The 20,058-nt window shown below is 49.0% G+C and overlaps 1 protein-coding gene across 2 annotated transcripts in view; it reads left to right on the top strand.

Annotated features, from left to right (window-relative positions):
• The window catches only part of LOC146782638 (calpain-5-like), a 142,412-nt gene that overhangs the window by 45,620 nt on the left and 76,734 nt on the right, over positions 1–20,058 (top strand). For both annotated transcript variants that reach the window (XM_085640024.1, XM_085640025.1), the window contains exons 2-4: positions 5,706–5,916; positions 14,184–14,315; positions 14,721–14,929. In XM_085640024.1, coding sequence (XP_085496150.1) covers positions 5,752–5,916; positions 14,184–14,315; positions 14,721–14,929 — 506 coding nt within the window. In that variant the 5' untranslated portion in view covers positions 5,706–5,751. The remainder of the gene's footprint in view (positions 1–5,705; positions 5,917–14,183; positions 14,316–14,720; positions 14,930–20,058) is intronic.

Genomic DNA, 20,058 nt, shown 5'->3' on the forward strand with positions numbered 1-20,058 from the left:
GGGCAGAAAGTATGGGTCTTGGCCCCCGTGGAGCCATGTGCGCTCCAGGATAAGTGGACCGATCCCTTTGAGGTGGTGGAGCGCAAGAGTCCTGTTACCTACGTGGTGGACCTGAAGACTCCCAGGAACCCCTTACGGGTCCTACATGTCAACCGCCTCAAGCCCCACTTGGAGAGGTCCCAAGTGGGCATGCTCTTGGCAACAGATGCGGGGATGGAAGAGGAGACAGAACCTCTTCCTGACCTCCTGTCAGCCAAGGAGCAAGATGGGTCAGTGGATGGTGTCATCCTCTCTTCCACCCTGACCCCTGAGCAACAGAATGATTGTCGCCAGTTGCTGGGACAATTTTCTGATCTGTTTTCCCTGGTCCCTGGTGTCACTGATTGGTGCGTCCATGATGTGGACACTGGGGATAGCCCACCTGTGCGGCACAAGGCCTACAGGGTGACTGACAGGGTGAGGACATGCATCAAGGAGGAGGTCTCCAAGATGTTTGCACTCAGGGTCATTGAGTCTTCTAGCAGTCCTTGGGCCAGCCCCGTGGTCTTGGTCCCAAAGGCTGCAGCGCCGGGAGCCACACCCGAACTCCGGTTCTGTGTGGACTACAGAGGACTCAATTCAGTCACTAGGACTGATGCACACCCCATCCCCAGAGCTGATGAGCTCATCGATCGGCTAGGGGCTGCCAACTACCTCGGCACGTTTGATCTAACGTCTGGGTATTGGCAGATCGCCTTGACCGAGGGGGCCAAAGAGAGGTCAGCATTTTCCACCCCAGATGGGCACTACCAGTTCCGGGTTATGCCATTTGGGATGAAGAATGCCCCTGCCACCTTCCAGAGATTGGTCAACCAGGTGTTGGCTGGGCTGGATTCGTTCAGTGCAGCCTACCTGGATGACATCGCCGTGTTCAGCTCCACGTGGGAGGAACACTTGCGTCACCTCTGGGAAGTGTTGATCGCGCTGCGGAAGGCAGGCCTCACGATCAAGGCGAGTAAGTGCCAGATCGGGCAGGGTTCCGTGGTGTACTTGGGACACCAAGTTGGGAGTGGCCAGGTGGCACCCCTTCAGCCCAAGATAGAAACCATCCTGAATTGGGAGGCGCCCAAAACCCAGACAGAGGTGAGAGCCTTCCTAGGTCTCACCGGGTACTACAGGAGGTTTGTCAAGGGGTATGGCAACATGGTTGCCCCCTTGACAGCGCTGACTTCGAAGAAGCAGCCCAGGAAGGTGATCTGGACTGACACCTGTCAGAGAGCTTTTGAGGCCTTGAAAACTGCTATGTGCACGGCGCCCGTGCTCTTGGCTCCCAACTTCTCCAAAGAGTTTATCGTTCAGACAGACGCTTCAGAGCATGGTGTGGGGGCTGTCCTTTCACAGATTAATGAGGAGGGCCTAGATCAACCCGTAGCCTTTCTTAGCAGGAGGTTACTTCCACGGGAACAGAGGTGGAGTGCTATTGAGCGTGAGGCATTTGCTGTGGTCTGGGCGCTGAAGAAGCTAAGACCCTACTTGTTTGGGTCTCACTTCCGGGTTCAGACGGACCACAGGCCTCTCAGATGGTTGATGCATATGAGGGGTGAGAATCCAAAGCTGTTGAGGTGGTCCATTTCCCTACAGGGGATGGATTTCACGGTGGAACATCGCCCTGGTACGGACCACGCCAATGCTGACGGTCTGTCCAGATTTTTCCGCCTTAGTGATGAGGAACTCCCTGGGGTAGGGTAGTTCTCCCCACTTTTCAGCTGGAGGGGACACGTGTTAGACCTGGCACCGTGGCGTGAGTCTCCCTCCCTCTTTTTTGTCGCTGTGCCTCATGTGATTTTATGGTGTTGGCCGCTCAGCGCGCTGTGCCACTGCCAACCAGTGTCGCGGTGCGAGTGCTCCCTTTGTAAATTGTATATGTTGGTTGGATTCCATGATTGGATTGTTTGATTTACTATCAGACCCCAGTAAAGTGCGCCAGGAGCGCCAGGGCATGTAAAGGCAAACACCGCTGGTGGGCTTGCAGCACGGGTTGTGCCACCCACAGAAGCAGCCGGTAAAATACGTCTAAGGTCTGCCATCGCAGAACCTGCGTGCAGTCTGGTACTGACACGCTGACTGACAAGTGCCCACACTTGCCGGTCCCTGAAACCTTCCCTTAGCTGCATGTTAGTTACCCCTCTGGTAGGCCCACGGGCAGGGTGCGTTGTGAGCCTGAGGTAGGACAAGCCTAGATGCATGGCATGTCCTGGTAGTGAATGACCGCCATTTTGTTGTTCACTGCTGTAAGGCTACCCTGTTCTCATAGGCCAGTATGGGCGGCCTGGATTATTACACCCTATGATCCTAACCGACCCAGGGAAATGGTAGAAGATCGAGTTTAGTATGCCTGAACTCGGAATAATAAGGTACATCTTTTCGCAAGGTTTATTTTAATATTCCGGGTTTGCAAATGTCGCTTTTAGAAAGCTGGCCTTTGCTTGCCTAAACATTTCAGCCGCCTCTGCGTGATGTGTATCTGTTGTCTGGCTGGTATGAGTGACAGGGCTGGGGGAACCCAGATGGGCAGGGCTAGGTAGCCTGGTGGTGAATAGGACGATCGACAGGTAGATGGGTGGGAGGAGTGCTCCTAGGCTCTGAATAGGACAGTGCTCTGCTACCTCAATGCCGGCTCCGCCCCCTGTGGAGCGTCTGATGACTCTGCCCTGCGCTCTGAAAGAAGAAGCCTGCATCACGTAAACAAAGTGCTCAGAAACCGGACTGAACTAGGCAAGGGCCCCCCTGGCCTGGGAGAACAAAAGATTGGTGGTATAAATGGAGGAGCCCGGCTCCTAAGAAACTAGATCCGCTTTTGACCAAGAAGAATCTCTGCCTGAGGAGGAGGCACCGGGAAAGCTGTAGGAGGAAGACTGTCCCTGTCCTGGGGGATTGGCCTGCAGTGGTGACCTTGCTGCCAAAGGGGAGAAGAGAAACTGTTGCTGAAGACTTTGCTTTATTTTTACTTTCAAGACTTGTGCTTTTCCAAAACGATCTCCAAGGGCTTGGAACTGAGCTTGCCCCCTGAACTGAGCCCCAGGACCATTGGGCTCTACCTGATCTTCACTCGCCTGCTGCTGGACTGTGGTGTCCTTTCCCTCGCCGGAGCTGTGACCCTCGTGCCGCAGTCCCTCCCTGAGCCGTGACCAGGACTGCTTAGCCACCCCTGCCTTGGGAAGAGCCTCGCTCGATCGGAGCCGCTCCCCCTACGCTGTGCTGGGCTGCCCCTGTCACCTCGCTCGCTGGAGGCTCGCTGTGCACCTTCACCCTCCCGCCGGAATCGGCGTTTGTGAGCATCTCCAAGCCTCGGACGGCCCGGACGTATCTGCGTGCCCGGCTGCCCCGCTTTGTTCACCCGCCACCTGCAACACCCCGCTCTTGCCGTGAGCCTGAAGACCAGACACCCCTCGTGAAGTGTGGGAGCCCCGGACGCCGCCTCGCTCTTCTATCGAAGAGCCGCTGAAATCCCGCACCCACCTTCGCGTCAAGAAACAAGGTACTGTACTCACAACCTCGACCACGAGCTCGCATCGGATCCAGGGTCCGCAACGTTCTGATTTCCCTGTCATCTGCCGTGTGCTTCCCGGTCGCCGCTTCAGCACGGAGTGCGCTGAGGCCTACAGTTACCTTGTGCCCGCCTAAAGAACTTTCCACAACGAAGAGAACTTTACCGTATCCCTGAGAATTGTGGCCCCATCAGTTCAACGTTACTGGGCCTTGTATTTAACTCTGCTGAAACTACATAAAAGCTTATTTTTATATACTACCGGATTGGTGTCCATTTGTGGTGCATGCAAGGGGTTTACTGTATGTGTAATTGCATTTGCTTAACCGTGTACGCCTGAGACTTAGCCTAGACTGCTCGCGCCACGCACCTAGAGGGTGAGCAGGGGTTATTCTTGGGAGTCATCCTTCGCCCTGACAAGAAGTAAAGGGTCCCTGCTTGTTGTGGGTTCGCACCTGCGTCAACCAGAGGCCCCTCATTTCTAACAACACCCCTTCCAAATAGGTACTTCTTCATGTTTCCTAAACCCATTTAACATTTCTGAAAACCATTTCCAAATCTTTAAATGGGTTTAGTTCATTTAAAAAAAAGTGTTTTAGCAGCTGCAAACCCTCAGATTTACCAAATGTTAAAACACTTTGTACATGAGGCCCTGCATGTCAAGAGCTGGGCCCGGATCCACTGTCTACAAGGTGAGGGCAGGCTGATGGGCCTTGGTGGTGCATATCTGCTGGGAATGGCCAGACTTGAAGGGTTTGGCTTTACAAATCTATGAGAGAGTGGAAGACAGGATAGGTCCAGCAGTACTTTTTTGCAAGGAATGGCGGACTGAATGGGCATGGCACACGTATCTGCAAGGGATGAATGGTTGGATAGTCCTGGAGGTCCGCACCTGGAGGGAATGACCAGACCGTACGGGCCTGGCTGCATGTCTGTAAGGAAGACTGGACACGTCTGGTGATCTTTCAGTGGATTGGAGGGCTTGATTGGTCGTTATCCTTCGGTGCTGTCACAATTGTCTTTTTCCATATTTGTACTATTGTCATTCCCCCTCCTCTGCCTAAAATAATTAAAGTTGAGCTGTTCGTATTTTTGTTCTACAGCACCAACCAATGAGGGTCATAGTCGTTTTTGGAAGGTTAGTGTGTAGTACCAGGATCCGAAAGATGACCGTGTCCGAACAGGGACATTTTTTTCGCGAGTCTGAGTCTAAGGCTAGTTGTATGGTATTACAACATTTATGTAGAGCTTATTACCGGTATCTGGGGTATTGAAGTGCTACCCTATATGGGTAGCTGTTGTAATAGAAATTCCATTAGCCGAGGTGTATATTCTATGGATGATTTATTTAAGCTAAGTTACAAGGTAAGTTCCACATAAGAAGGTAGATGATAAGAGAGCTCCACCAGGAGCAGCCTCTCTGCTCCTCAGCATGCACACTCCTACTGACACTCAGCACATCACCTGGCACCCATGCATTCTATGACATCATCAAGCATTCAGCATTCCATTCATCACCAAGCACTCCAGCACTCATCCTGGCTGAGCAGTAGGGAAGCTGTAGTTATGGAAAAGGAACGGCAACAGTTAAGTCGCAACAGTAGCATACTGCACTTTATAGGGTGTGTGATTGGAAGTGTGTTGTCTTTGCTTTGATTCTATGAGGGACTCAGTGCTTTAAATGGGCCGGTACTCACCGGTACTGAGTACCGGCACTTCCGATTTTTTTTTTTTTTGCCTTCAGTACCGGCACTTCTCTGTAGCCAGGGAAGAGTACCGGTACCCTGATCCAGAGGACGGCAGGCGCAGGTTAGGTTTCTCCTCCAGTGCAGGGCGGATGCCGCTCTGCTTCCGAGGAGCATGTCGTGTAATGGGTTAATCTGTTTTATTGCCATTAACGCATTTCTCGTGTGTTTTGACATGTGCTTCTGCGATACATAAGTCATTCGGTATGATCATATCTTTCTCTTCGCCCCGCCCCTAGCCCCGCCCATTTGCCACACCTCTATTTTAATTAGTACCTGCACTTATTTTTTACCATTTAAACCACTGATGAGGGTAATGTTTCCACGCTGTGCGTGACGATCACCAAGGATGAAAACCTTTCTCGGGTATGATAAGCTGCTGTCTGGTTTCTAATTCATCAGTGGCCTGTCCTTTTTTTCTCTCTCTCACGCAGGTGCGTCTCACTGCTTTACTTCCCCTCCTGAGGACTGCAAGAAGAGATGCCCAACTCGGTGGTGCCCTATAAAGGCCAGAACTATGCCAAGCTGAAGAAGGCCTGCCTGCAACGCCGCGCTCTCTTCGAGGACTCGTTCTTCCCAGCTGCGAACGAGACCCTCTTCTACACCAAGGCCCCGCCCGAAGGCGTGGTCTGGAAGAGGCCAAAGGTGAGACTGATGGAAATAGAGGGACGAGAGGAGCGCCCTCGGCTCTCACTAGTAAATATTGCCTTTTCCTCTATCAGCAAGTCCTTTATTCGGCTATTTCTTTTAATCTGGCTCCCTCCTGTGGGCATAGGAGGTGTTACGGTGACGCCGTAAATGTATACTATACAGTCAAGCAACACCGGCCCCGAGAGAAATGCAGTTCTCTGATTCATGGTAATGGATTGGTTTATTTTTATGGTTTTTATTTTATTCAATTAGGGTAGTACCTGGCGTTCTGAACCTACTTCTCGATCAATTTTATTTAGCGCCTCGCATGTATTTATTTACCTTCTACCCACGTTCGAAATGAACCCCCTTTATATAGAATGTTTTTTGTTTGCATCTTTTATATAGCACGAACTCGAACAGAAGGTATTGGAGTGCTGTACATGAGCACCGTATTTACATTACATATTCAGGCACGGGGAGATTAGGTGATTTGCCCAGAATCACAAGATGTGGACGCGACCTCGAGGCTCGAACCCTGGTTTCCTGCACCAAAGTCGGAAGCGCAGCCGACGGGCCACATCTCCTGTATAAAGTCCCGGGGCTGTGTCGATTAAACGCAACTAACTTTTTTTCTGTACTTGCCCATGAGGCCGGTATTACACTGGTCCGTTTCAGGCTACACCTCTTGTTTAGGTAACATCCGAGATGTATGAAGTGTGTGTGGTTCTACTGGATTTAGTGACAGCGGTGCAGCGAGTTACCGGAGAGATAGCCCTGCTGCCCCAGTCTTTCTTCAGAGTTCTGTCACCCGCTGCACAGTTCTTTCGTCTAAAGCCTCTTTGACAACTGTGGCTGCCCCGAGCTCAAATCTGTCCCTTCTAACCCCATCAGTGGCAGAACGCGTTTCAGGTGAAATGAGTGATGTACCTAATGCATTGAGGGAGGAGCGAAGAGCAGACTCAGCCTTTCAGCTGTCCGAACTCGATAAAATGAGTACCATTGCACTGACCAATAACATCACACGTGATGGTTACTATAAAGGTCGCCCCCCCCCCGAGTTTGACAGGTGAATGTTATCAAGGGTGATCCTTGTTATTAAAGTTCTAAAGCCTAACCCCCTGTGATATATGGGGTACTCTTCAAAGGTTTGGACTGCCCAGTAGCATTTCAGACCCTCGTGCTATGATTCATCACTTGTCACAGATCTGTTTGTGCCCTCCTCATGCCTTACATGCCACTTACATGTTACTATCAGCGCTTCAGGGCAACCCCCCCCCCCCCCCCCCCGTGCACGAGGGTCAGCTCCCTGCCAGACGTTCAGTATGGCACTTATGTGAAATAGCCCAATTTAGATGCAGAGCTCGTAAATGTTTATGTGTATGTCCTAAGAATCTACATTGGGTCTGGCCGCCCTGGACCTATGCTGGACAGTCCTTCCCTGCTAGCTGGTCGTTTTAGGGACCTGGAGGACTGTGACCGAGTTCGTGAGCTGTGAGGCGCGCCTTGGATGTCCTCACAGGCCTTTGAGGACATGCCTGGTTTTCCTCTGGTTGCATTGATTAGCAGACAGTTTGTGGCTCCTTCAGTCCCCGGCCAGATGTATCTTACGTGTGACAGGCCAGCCCTTAGCAATTCCAGGGGCGCGGACCTGTTAATGGAATCTCTCAGTTTGCCCTTAGCCTGGTATTTTCGGAAGTATGAGAAATGTTTTTTTTCCTGTTTTTAAAGACTGCTGAGTGGGTTGAGTGCCCGCTGCAACGATCTGATTTTATATGAATGCACCCTCCATGGTATGTGGTGGAATCCTAGGACGGTAGCTCTGTTGGTTAAAGTGGATGCAGAAGAGACCTGTGCACTATCTGAAAAACGTCTCTGAATCCCAGTGGGGCCAACCTAGGACTAGGGTGTTCAGGTGAAAAACAGCTGAGCGCTGCTGAGTTTGAAAGTACGACCATCTTTATTGAGTGGCATGGCACTTCCGGTTCTCCGCACTACATCAGCGGTGATACGAGTCATTACTACGCAAACCAATACTTAGCTTGCTTTTAGTACGAAGTTTTTACTTCGCAAATACCGTCACTACTCAAGTTTTTAGTGCGCATGCTTTTATTTCGCAACTGATTTAAAATGTAATAAAATTGCTTTTACTTTGCATTAAAATATAACCTACACCTATTACGCATTTTTGGCTCGTGGGGCACTCCTATGTGTAGTATCCGGCTGGATACATTCTAGTGTTCCACTGCTGATGTAAGACACTTTACACCCACCCACCACAGGCGTCACCAGTCAGCTGACCCTGTTAATAAAAGGGGCCGGGCGCACGTGCCCTGGGCCAGTTACTGCACCATACTAGCCTGTGTCTCTATGTTCACACAATGTGGGCCTGAGGCCCAACACCACACTATGAAAGTATTGAACTGGGGTCGACACTGGAGTTCACTTCAGATCTGGCAGGGACCTCTGCTTTGGGGAATGCTGCTCTTGAAAGTCAGATCTTTGACTTTTGGGTGTAAATTACAGTCTTTTTGTAGCTTTTTTGATGATCCTATTTAAGTTTAAGGTTGCATGAAGGCCAGCTGCTGCACTCTCGATGAAAACACTGGCCGTGTTTTCCTACTCCTGCAAAATCAACTTCCCGTTGAAATGCTCTAAAGACATCACCAGGACTCCTAACGAAGGGACATGTACAAAGATGATGACTTTCCTCCCACTTTAAATTATTTATTAGTCATACAATACTGAATAGTCGATGTTATGGCTTTTTCTCCATGTCCAAAAGGTGTCCCCCCCCCCCCCCCCCCCCCCTTCCTTCCTGGGCTTTGATGCAGCTTCACCAGAGTTCTAATGAAGACCATGGGTACACACAATACAGATGCACACGCGTGTGCCATGTTGCTTGACAGAAAGCTTTACATGTTGCAGCCTTTGCTTTGAGGCAGGCTGCAGCAAATGAGGGGGATTCACTGTGCTTCTGTTGTTGCAGATTTGAAGCCTCCTCTTTTAAAATGGGCCTTTACCCTTTACATGGCCTAGTTTTTAAAGTCTAACAATTGTGGATGAGAATTCCCCTTCCTTGACCATGACACCAACTCCTCACCTGTTTCTCCAGGTTATCTTTCCTCTCTGTCGCTTTATTTCACTACATCTTTAATTCAGAACATTTTGGAAGGACGCAAAGGGCGTTTTTAGCCAGCCATTAAAATGGGTTGGAAGAGACCACAACCCTATTTACAGATAGATTCCATGCTCATTATTAATAAATAATTTGTGCCAAAGTGTCTGATCAGATGCCTAAATGCATGAAAGCGCACTGGCTATTTATTCTATAATTTGTCAAATGTTAAAAATGGCCTACTTAGGTTTTTTTTCTACATACTTGCATATTACATCTTTGGGTGCAGTATTTTAAAACACATATATATAGGTGCTGTGAAATGTTTCATCATCAAAATTACATCCAAAAAACCACTCGACAGAGCATTGAGCATTGCCAGGGTGCAGGAAAGGGAAATGTTATTTGTGGGGTTCACCTCAAAGGATAAGGCTGACGCCTGCTAGATATCACATACAGTAAATAAAATTAACCTGTGCCCAATCCCAGGTAACGTGACACGAAGAAGTCAGGCTTAAATCAAAGGCAATGTATAAAGTATTTAAGCATTGCATACACAGTAGAAAAAAAATCACACAAGACACAATAAAATTCTACAATAAATTTTAAAATAAAGAGAAAAAGTTCATGAGTAAAATAAGACCAAAACATCAAAAACCCAGTAAGGCGTGCCAGAGAACCACATTTGTAAAGGTTGAAATAACATAAGTAGTTGTAAAGCGCACGTTCACCCGTAGGTATCTTGGCACTGAATAACAGATTTTTCTTGTTACCCCACTCAATGGTACTCATTTTATCCACCTCAGATGGATGACAGGTTGAGTGGACCTGCCAGGATTTGAACCTGTGACCATGAGGTAAAACACAGGCTCCTGCAGTGGAGGCATTAGTCCACTGAGCCACCAGACCCGGTTTAAATATCAATAGCACCAAAAAGCCCAAAGCGTCAATGATAGTCTATTGAAGGGGTAGATCAGGATTTAAGCACAGTTTGAAGCTGGCCGCGATGGAGCCCTGGTCAAATACAAAAAGTGGATTGGTCCCAGTAAAAGTCTGGAAGTCACAAAGTTCAACAAAGTTTCAAAAGTCCTACCAATAAGGGAATTCTTTTTGAAGAATAAGTTGTCTTCCTGTGTGACAAATGTGAAATTGTAGCCACTGCCGTGGAACTGCTGGTCAGATACCTGCCGCAGGTTGGTCCTGCTAAGGCTCTGGAGCTTTTGAGGTTTTTGCTTCAAAAAGTTTGTAAGTCCAGTATGTGCTAGAGCATGGTTACTAAGAAACATTTGCCTGGGCGCCGCAAAGTTTGGTCGTTGGTGTGACCGAGGTCCGCACTGATGCCAGCGGGGTTGTAAAGTTGGTGTAGGGGAAGCAAAGCATGTATATTTAGTGGCTGAACGAAATTGCGCAATGTGGAACCAGAAAACCTGGGATGAATCCCAGCTTCTCCACTTGACCAAATTGTGTGACCCAGGGCGCAATTGTTTTATTTTAATTTCCCTCCATTTTCTTAATTATCATATAAGAGAAACTCGAAATCCATGACTTAAGGATGCGTGCAGTTCAAAACCATCTCCCGTGCCTGGATGTAATCACTAGTAGCATTGTTGTCAGGGTGAGGAGGAGCAGCATGTTTGAAAAACATCACTTTAAGAAAAATACTTCTGAATGCTCTGCTATAATTTGATTTACTAAGGTGAAATAGTTCTACAGGTCAATTAAATACACTTTTTGAATTTTGAAAAGACTAGCGTATTTTTATGCATTTGCTATATTTAAAAATGAAGGTGTTCCTAAAGTAAAGGGCCTTGTTACTGCCTTTCCCTAACTGCAATTAACCTTTCAAGAAGTTTTTGCTGTATATTTAAACATTTTCTTCATATTAGTGCTGTGTCGAGTAAACAGCAGCCCAGTGCTGCTGCCCAGGGAGTCGTATGTAAAGGTCAAGCGGACCACATGTGGCCCCGGGCCATACTTTGAATATCACTGTGCTAGAGCCTTTCAGGAGACAAATCTGAAATTCAATCTGCCAGTCTGGTACTTTTCAGTCTAGTGGTCCTTGGCTCTGGTGCTCTGGAACAAAACTTTTCAAAAGTTTCCAAAGTTTTGTCTGGCACCCAAGCCACCACAGAAGTACTTTTCAAAGTCTCCCAGGCTTAATTTCACAGTTCCAGATTAAAACATTTCAAAAATATAACTAATGAATGGAAGTATAAATAATGGTTTCTGTGGTCTCCTCTCAGAAGGAAGAAGCTTGCAAGGGAAGCCAATGCGGTTATGTGATATTATTTCTAAGGCCATGAACAAATGCGCTGCGGTGTGGATGTCCCAAGGGGTGCAAAGGTGGAGTCTGGGAAGCCATGGAGTAGGGCGTAAACACCATCCAGAAGAGAGAGTAAGAGGGCTTGAACAGCAGTTCTAAATTTGCTTTCTGGAATAACCGGTTCTTCTGAAGAGAGAGCTGGTACCAGGCATTCTTTATTTTTTGACAGTGTGTTCCTTGGAAGTGAGGTTGAATCCAAGCAACTCGGCATTCAGTAAAAGGTGGGGGTTCAAAGCCGTCAAGGTTCATGTCATTGAGCCAGGTTTGAACTGCATCTTGTTTGATGTTCTTGCCAAACAGGAATTCTGCCTTAAGCTTCAGGTAAGCGCTGGACATCCAAATCCGGATGACGTTGAAGCTGTGTTTGAGGCATTATATGTCTGAAGCTCAGAAGACTTTCAAGTAGAGTTTTGTATCATCGGCTCATTGGTGAATCTTGATGCTGTTTTTTGTGGGTCGAGCACCAAGTGGCTCCATGTGAAGGAGGCGTATGGAGCACTGAGAGAGGCCACGGCTGAAAGGGATCAGTTGGGACCTGGAGGTATCCAGGTGAACAAATTGGTGTTGGTTGGAAAGGATGAGGAGAACCAGTGAAGGACATGGACAGTGACTTCCGGTTGAGACTCACAGGGTGCGCATGAGGATGGGATCGTCAACTGTGTCGAAGACAGCGGTCCAGCAATATCAGGAGGCATTGGTCCTCTTCATCTGTGGTCAAGAGGGCATCGTCCATGATGTGTAAGGTAGCGGTTTGGATGCTCCAGCCTGTCCTGAAGCCAGACTGGTAGTCGTGCTGGAGATGGCTAGCATTGATGCATTAGTGAAGCTAAGCACAGACTGGTATTTCAGTGAACTTGCTGATGAGTGGTAGGTGAGTGGATTAGAGGGGTTGAGTGCATCCGTGAGATCTGGGAGAGACAGGGCTTTGATGGCTGCCCACCGTAGGATTCTCCAGGAAGGAGTGGGTGTAGGAAATGAAGCAGGCTTGGTGTTGTCGATGGCTCTTGTCTATTTTTTCACTGAAGAAGAGTTTGATGGCACTGCACTTTTCTGTGGAGTGAGGAACAGGTGGGTCTGGCAGGGGATTTATGCAGTGCTTGTCTTGAGCAGTGGTCTGCTTCTGTTGTTGACTGCATTGATGGTGTTGGTATAGTACTTTCCTCTAGCTGATGGGATGTGCTGTCTGCGTGTTGAGCACAAGGACTTCAGGATCAAGCCCCTACGCATGGGCATTACCCACGGGTTGAAGGGATGGGTTTCAGTGGAGAACATCAGAAAATGACAAAGCGAGTTGTCTATTGAAAGTAATCCAACCATTTGATAGCTGTTCCCTGGTAGGGAGGCGTAAAGGTTATTTTGTGACACAGGACTGCCTTACACATCATAGTATACAAATTGGCTTACCCAGTGCACTAAATAGGAGGTAAATATTGTAACTGTCTTTTCCAGCCAAGGGCGGCTCCTCCATCAGGGCGGATGAGCTTCAGCCCACTACTTTCTCGCATACCATTTTATTTTATTTTTCTGCTTCTCGCGCTGCAAGAAAGCAGAAGGGTATGCTGGTTGGGGGTGGGCGGGTCAAGAAGGAGTGGCTTGCCCAATGCTGTGGGCCCGGGCTGTTTGGCCGGCCCTATGGGGCTGACCAAACCAGTCGTGCGCACTCTACATTTTCTCTATGCAGCCTACATAGAGAAATGGCCTCCCCATAGGTGCTCGGCTGGGCGCTGTCCCCACCAACCAAAACGCTGACATTGCAGCGTTGTGATTGGCTTAGGGGAGGGAGGCTGCCTGCTTCCTGTTCCAGCCGGAGGCAGAAAAGCAGGAAAGTAGTAGGAAAACGTGGGACCCAGCCAGGAGCGGAGGTGGCGCGAGACCCGGTAAGGTGAGTTTTTTTTGTGTTTTTGTAAAACACGCCCCCCACCCGTGAGTCATGTGAGCCACGACTGACTTCCAGGGGCAGCAACGAGTTTTTCTGCAACTCCCTAGAGTATGCGTGTGCTGGCTTTTTTCCTGGCAAATTGTTAATCAGTCACTGGACCTTTACCAAGCAGGTCCAAAGGAGAGCCTCCCTTTCAACAAACAAAAACTAAAGTAACACCCTTTCTCCTACTTTCCACTCTATTGTGTAGACACAGATTGTACTGCATGATTTTGTTTCATGTGCATACATCTGGTACCTTTTGTAAATAAATATACCATTGTTCTGTTCTTAGGTTCCAGCCTTGGCCTTCTAAAGTTCAGCCTTGAGCTTGCTTTCTATTATTAATCTTGGGAGTGACTTGACGTGTGCAGTGCTTGCAAAACCAGAGTACCTCTGCTCAGAACATCCTAGGCATTTAGTTTAGATAGCAAATGTTCACAGGGACGCTGCCCCTCTTGAAGAACCTCTACTGTAGGTTCTTACACCGATGTCCCACCTCATTGGTCCTCGAGGCAGATGGGATATGGACATCAGTATGTAGAGGACCTCAGCAGTAGGAGTTAGATGTGAGTTTGGAGCATCCGAAAACACCACTCCTGCACTCATCCGGGCTGCACTCATCCGGGCCACATGACGCTAGCTTGAAGATGAGGGCTGTGATGCCTTCATAGAGGCGAGGGAAGAGTAGAAGAGGTGCAGGCCTACAGAGGGTGAGTTGCTGTGCAGGTGAAGGTGATGGGTGCCTCTCTGCAGAGGGTGAGGGGATCTGCACTATCATGCAAAGGGTGTGGTGCCGGGCGCCGCTCACAGGCAGGTGCGGTGAAGATCACCACCCTACAGCAAAGGAGATGATGTGTACCAATTGGTAGGTGACAAAAGCCATAACTATATGCCACTCTCACTGACTGTTCTCTTTGTAGGAGATCTGCTCCAACCCACAGCTGTTTGTGGATGGCATCAGCTCCCGCGACCTGCACCAGGGTAGCCTGGGAAACTGCTGGCTGGTGGCAGCAGCGTCCTGTCTCGCCACTGAGCCATCTGTATGGAAGAAGGTGAGCACCAGTGAACTCGCATCGCTGTTCCTACCTGACGTCTCTGACTGTGGCCTTTACTGGCAGGCTCTACTCATATCCCTCTCTGACGCCTGTTCCCTATGCTAATTCCAGACTGCCAGTTCCTGTGCTCTTCTCAAATGTATTTTTCTTAACTGTGGCCCTTTGTGTGCTTTCCATACGTCCACTGCTCGTGCCTTTCACTTGCTCTTGGCTCCACCTCTCGCGGACTCCTCCCTCAGTTATCTTTCTTGAATGCTCACTGGCTGCTCTAGTAAATCCCTGGTCCTCAGTCTCCTTGCTCTCTCTCTCCAAAGGACCTAGTGTGTATGATGTATCAGACCTGCTCTGCCACCCTCCATTCGCATGCCAGCTGATGCCATTACTGCTTTCACTCCCCCTCAGGTGATTCCCAACTACAAGGAGCAGGACTGGGATCCCAAGCGGCCAGAGAAGTACGCTGGCATCTTCCACTTCCGCTTCTGGAGGTTTGGCAACTGGCAGGATGTGGTCATTGATGACCGGCTCCCCACTAGGAATGGCAGACTGCTCTTCTGCAGCTCCACCGATCCCAACGAGTTCTGGTGTGCCCTGCTGGAGAAGGCTTATGCCAAGTAAGATGAGACGTATGGCCAGCATTGCGGAGAGACTGAGGCAATGCATGTTACCCATGTATTGCTTTCTCTGAGTGGCAGCTTCTTTACCATAGATGGTGCATAACTCGTTGTAGTGTTGTCATTTACTTTCTCCCTAGAAGGGTCTATTTTGGCCAGGCAAATATTGGCTGCCGGTGGGTGCCACTTGAGTGGCTGGATCACTCCTAGACAGCTGCTACTTTCTACCCAAAGTTGGCAGCTTCAGATCATTTACAGGGTGCTTACCCTCCTGTATGGTTTCTAGATTGCATGTCAGAGTGGCAGCTGGTTTCCTTCCTTCCTTTCTTTAAATTGTCTGATTTCCCGGATTGCAATTGGTTGACTCCATATAGAAGGTGGTCCCGCCGGCAGGTGGATGAGTTATTCCATGGGGGTGGCTGGTTTCCCCAGTTAGGCACTCTTTTTCCCCCATATGTGCCAGTTTGAGTCTCCCTTTGGTCCTGCGTCCCCTCTGTGGGGTCTTGCGTGTCTCTCCCACCAGTTGTCTACTAGTTTCTACATGGTAGAGCGCACAGCTAAGTGCCACCCCAAGTACTATGTGCCTTTTTTCCATCTGGTTGATTGTCCCCAAAGGAAGTGTAGAGTTTCCCCACCAGAGCCCCGTTGCTATGGTTTCCCCAACATGTGATGTCTGATTTACTGGTAGGTAGTGTACTGAATCCCACAGCGGGCCAGGTTCCAGATAGAGACTGATTCCCGCCAGGTGGTATTTGGTTTCCACTCCGTAGGCAAAAGGTACACTTCCATCCCGCTGCTGGTGCTCTCTTGAGTTGCAACATACGCCCGCCACACCTCTGTTGCCAGGGGTGAAGACGGCTTCACTCCCTGAACAGCTCCCTCTTTGCAGTGCTTGCCTGCCTCCCGGTGTCAGATCTTTGGCTATCAGACGCAGCGCAGATAATCCACCCATGGTTCTACAGCCATTGTTCAGCGAGGTAGCTGATCCGCTTACTGCCCCACCATGTTGGAAAAAATGGATAAGTCGCCTACCTCATGAACTACTTCAGGGCCACACAAGAAACTAACAGAACGAATAAAAGATCCTTGTTCCCCCACTATGCAGGGGAAGAAATATACTAACTATTCAAACACCTCCCAGGTGCCGGGGGCTTACAATGACACAGCTCTCAGAGAACGTAACGCACACTTTGATCCCCAACTCAACCTGGACCTCGAACACTTTAACCTGTGGTAAGTGCGGCAGTCTGAAGAGGAATCCATTGAAATGTTCTATGTATACTTGCATGAGATAGTGAGCAAATGCACCAATGATGATTAATCAAAAGAAGTTTGGGCGTAGCTCATACAAGGTTGCAGATATGTAACTTTGAGAGGCCTCATCCTGTGTCAGCCGGAAATATGCCTAAATTACATTCTAATCCTCGCACACATGCATGACCTGTCCACATCCTACACAGGAGAAATGGAAATAGCTCTCAAGACCAGCAAGTCCATCCCACAACTAGGTAAATCGTCAACCATCAAGACGGAAGTGCTCAATGCGATACGAAGTCGATCCGCAACATGAGCGTAAAAGTCCACAACACCAGAGCCCAGTTTCGAAATTGTGGAAGGGAAGAACATCCACTAGAGAAGCTGGCCAGCCCAGGGAAAGACATGCTCCAGCTTTGGTCAGCTGAATCATTTTGCAAAATAAGAACAAGGAAAGAGAAAAGAGGGAGAGATAGAAGGAAAGATCATCGGATGCACAGGGAAGACAAATGAGGGAATAAAGAAGGAACATACCTACAAAGGAGGTATGCGAGAAGGGGTGGAGGAGGGAAGGAACCACATGGGTGAGGCAGCACATCCAGGAGCAACGAAGCAGGGACCGGGAGACATCATTAAACACGAAAAAAAAGTCCTGTAAGACGAAAAAAGAAGAACAAAGAATTAAGACATACCAGGAGATTATGTTGAAATCATGACTAACAAATAGAACAGGGGACAACCATCATGCATAAACAATAGAGCACCGGCAAAGTGGATAACCGGAGAATCAGAAGAACACAGGTTAACTGCAACCTAGATAAAGTCTCTGAAGAAGAACAGGAAAAAGAGAAAAAGCAGCAGCCATTAGAGAGTCACAAAGGCACTAGTCAACCAGGAGCAGAGGATGATGGTCCGGAGGCTTCCATGGTAGATGATCTGTGCGCATTGATGAAGCTTTGTAAGCGCACTGGATCTTCATAAGTTGTAGTCTTATTATTATAGGTAACTTTGAATAAACATGGGTGATAAAGGCCGTATCGTGCTCCCATCGCACGTAGGTCTTCTCTTAAACTCAGAAAAACCTTGCGACGATTGGCAGTGGCCTTGGCATAATCCTGAGCAAAAAACTGAGACGAGCCAGACCAAGTCAGATTCGGAGAGGATTTGGCCGCCGCCAGTACCATCAAGAGATCGGTATATTCCAAAAAGTAGATGATGACCCCTCTGGGCCTTTGTGAGGAAGAAGCAGAAGAAGGTGGCCGACCCAGTCTGTGAGCACGCTGAATGTTGAGGGCCTTGTCCTGTGGCAGATGCAGGAGCTTGGGGAGAAACGACTTGAAGAAGGCGATTGGATCAGACCCCTCGAGTCCTTCAACTAGGCCATAAACACGAAGATTATTGCGTCTATTTCTGTTTTCCAACTGCTCCACTTGTTGTTGAAGATCCGAGACTTGAGACTTCAGGTTCGAGACAACAGAGGATGTCTCTTGGAACGACTGAACAGATTTTTCAATCGATGTTACCCTTGTTTTCATTTGCGACCAATTATCCGTAAGAACCTGGAGCTTAATATTAGTCTCTTCCATGAAAGGACGCAAGGATCTTATTTCTTCTAACAATAACTCCATGGATACTGGTCCTGAATGCTTTGGGGGTGAAAGGGAGTTCGACTTAAGCCTCTTCGTGTTAGATTTGGAATTATCCTGCGAGTGCCTGGAAGGATGCATTGGTGTATCAGAGCCAGACGAGTTAAGAGAGTGTTCCAGTTGTGAAAAAGCAGAGAAAACCTTGGAGTTCTTCACAATCTGAGGTTTGGGCGAACGAGACGAATGCGACATTGACTTGAGTCTACCCATGTGACAAAGCCGTGAGGTGGTTGACACAGTAGAGGTCACAGGAAGCTAAAATGAAGACAGCCCAAGAGAGAACACCGCAGGAGTATGAGGGTAGTTGAATACGTCATGAAAGGAATGCAACCATCTTCATAGTACTCGGGTGTAAATGGTCATCGAGGTGTGTGAGGAAAAACAGAAGGAGCCGTTTATGATAAGACCAGGGTATTATTCGTGTGGCATTATACTGCAGAATGTAGGCACCAACGCACTGCTTAATGTGAAGTGATCTCAAGCAAATTGGCAAGAGATGTGGTGGAATGTCCTCTCATGTACCTCGCAGAAGCCTGCAGTAATTAGTGACATTGACAGCAGAGAAGCAACCAGGCGCGCTGCTTTGAGAAAAAAAAATGAAAAAAATAAAAATAATTCACCACTTATAAGGAAGGCAGGAAATTATCCATATAGAGCGCTGGTAGTGTCTTAGCTTGAAAAACAGCTCAATGGTAGTCATGGGAAAGAAGGGCGTGTCATGAAGGAGCATTGTTGATGCATTATATAAGTGACACGCGCTCCAAATAAAAGGCAGGCAGTGCAGAAATTCGGTGCATAAAAGGAGAAGCAGTCATGGGGGTAAATTATAAGCCCACGAAGAGTGTGTATTGTCTTACACTCATAGCGCTGAACTGATGTTGCAGTTACCTCAGCACAACGCGCGTCGCTCGGCAAAACTAAGATGGCGGCCGCAAGCAAAAAATCCTGTCGGAACTCACAAGCGGCAGTAGTAGCGTCGCGGAGGCATGAAGAGACTTCAATTGACGTCGGGTGAGATCAGGGCATGTTCCGACTCTCCTTCAGCCATTCGCCTCCAGGATTGAAAAACAGGAACCGGCTTGTCTCACAGCGCCGCCCCGGAGCCTTACTCGAGCGCCGCCATCACTCGCGGGCGCCAAGCCACGCCCATAGTCTTCTTCTAACTAATCCAAAAAGTGCATTAAATAAATCTAAGGGAATAGAACTCGCGATTAGTATGTTGAACACAGAAAGATTGCTCAGAAGGACGCGCTAGAAAGCTAGTTTTCCCCTTATTGTTTAACCGCAGTTTTAATTCTGCTCAGTAATCTGCCTTTCACTTTCAGCACCCGATTAGGGTATCGAACAGACCACCACCGACAGTCCATTGAAGGTGGCCTGCCCGACAGCCAGGATAGCAGTCTGACCACAGGATTATGATGTGGTAGGTCGGAGCACAGTGGTCCGAGGGACTGACCGATGCATCCGACAGGCTCAAGGAGCCCATTTGAGCATCGGTCCGACAGTAATCCCTACAATAGGGGAGTGCCTGCTAAAGCACCGCTGTAGGGATTACCATGTCCTTTTTAGGTCTCGCTCTCGAGACCTATTGTCGCCGAGATGCCTCTCAAGGGAGACAGACTGGGGCACGCGCAGCGATAGTGATTGGGGTCTGTGGACGCGCTTCTGAGATGCGCTTGCGCAGATGCACACACAGACACATGCGCGCGCACACACCCCGCCGCTGCCGACCCCCTGTACAACAAGCATTGACAAAGCCAATAGGTCTCGTTGTTTTATCGGTTGATTCTTTAGTAATCCTCTAGTTACGGGATCACCCTTACTTCTGAAATGCCCCATCCCCATCCTCTAAGCCACTTAGCCTCCTAAGTGCCCATTACTGCCGACTGCGGCCCCCGGCATCTGCCTGCTTCCCTCCCTCTCGGCGGGATCACGCCTCCCTCCTCACCTGCGGGGTGAGCAGGGTCTTCATGTGTTTGAGCTGCATGATGCTGCCTCCCTCGAGCTGTAGAGCACAGCGCCACTGCTCTCAGTTCCTCTCCTCTAGGCCGAAGCCCCGCCCCTTCCCTGGTAACCCGGGGCAACAAACTGTACACTCTCTTAGTGGCGCGCACGGATGACGACCAACAGAGGTCATCGGATGCGCCGAGCACCATGGCAACAGCAGAGGGCGCGGCCTAGCGACGGCATGTAGTGACTGTCATGCAACGTACGCAAATTACGTCACAT

The sequence above is a fragment of the Triturus cristatus genome, chromosome 12 (genome assembly GCF_964204655.1).
Source record: "Triturus cristatus chromosome 12, aTriCri1.1, whole genome shotgun sequence".
NCBI classification, from domain to species: domain Eukaryota; kingdom Metazoa; phylum Chordata; class Amphibia; order Caudata; family Salamandridae; genus Triturus; species Triturus cristatus.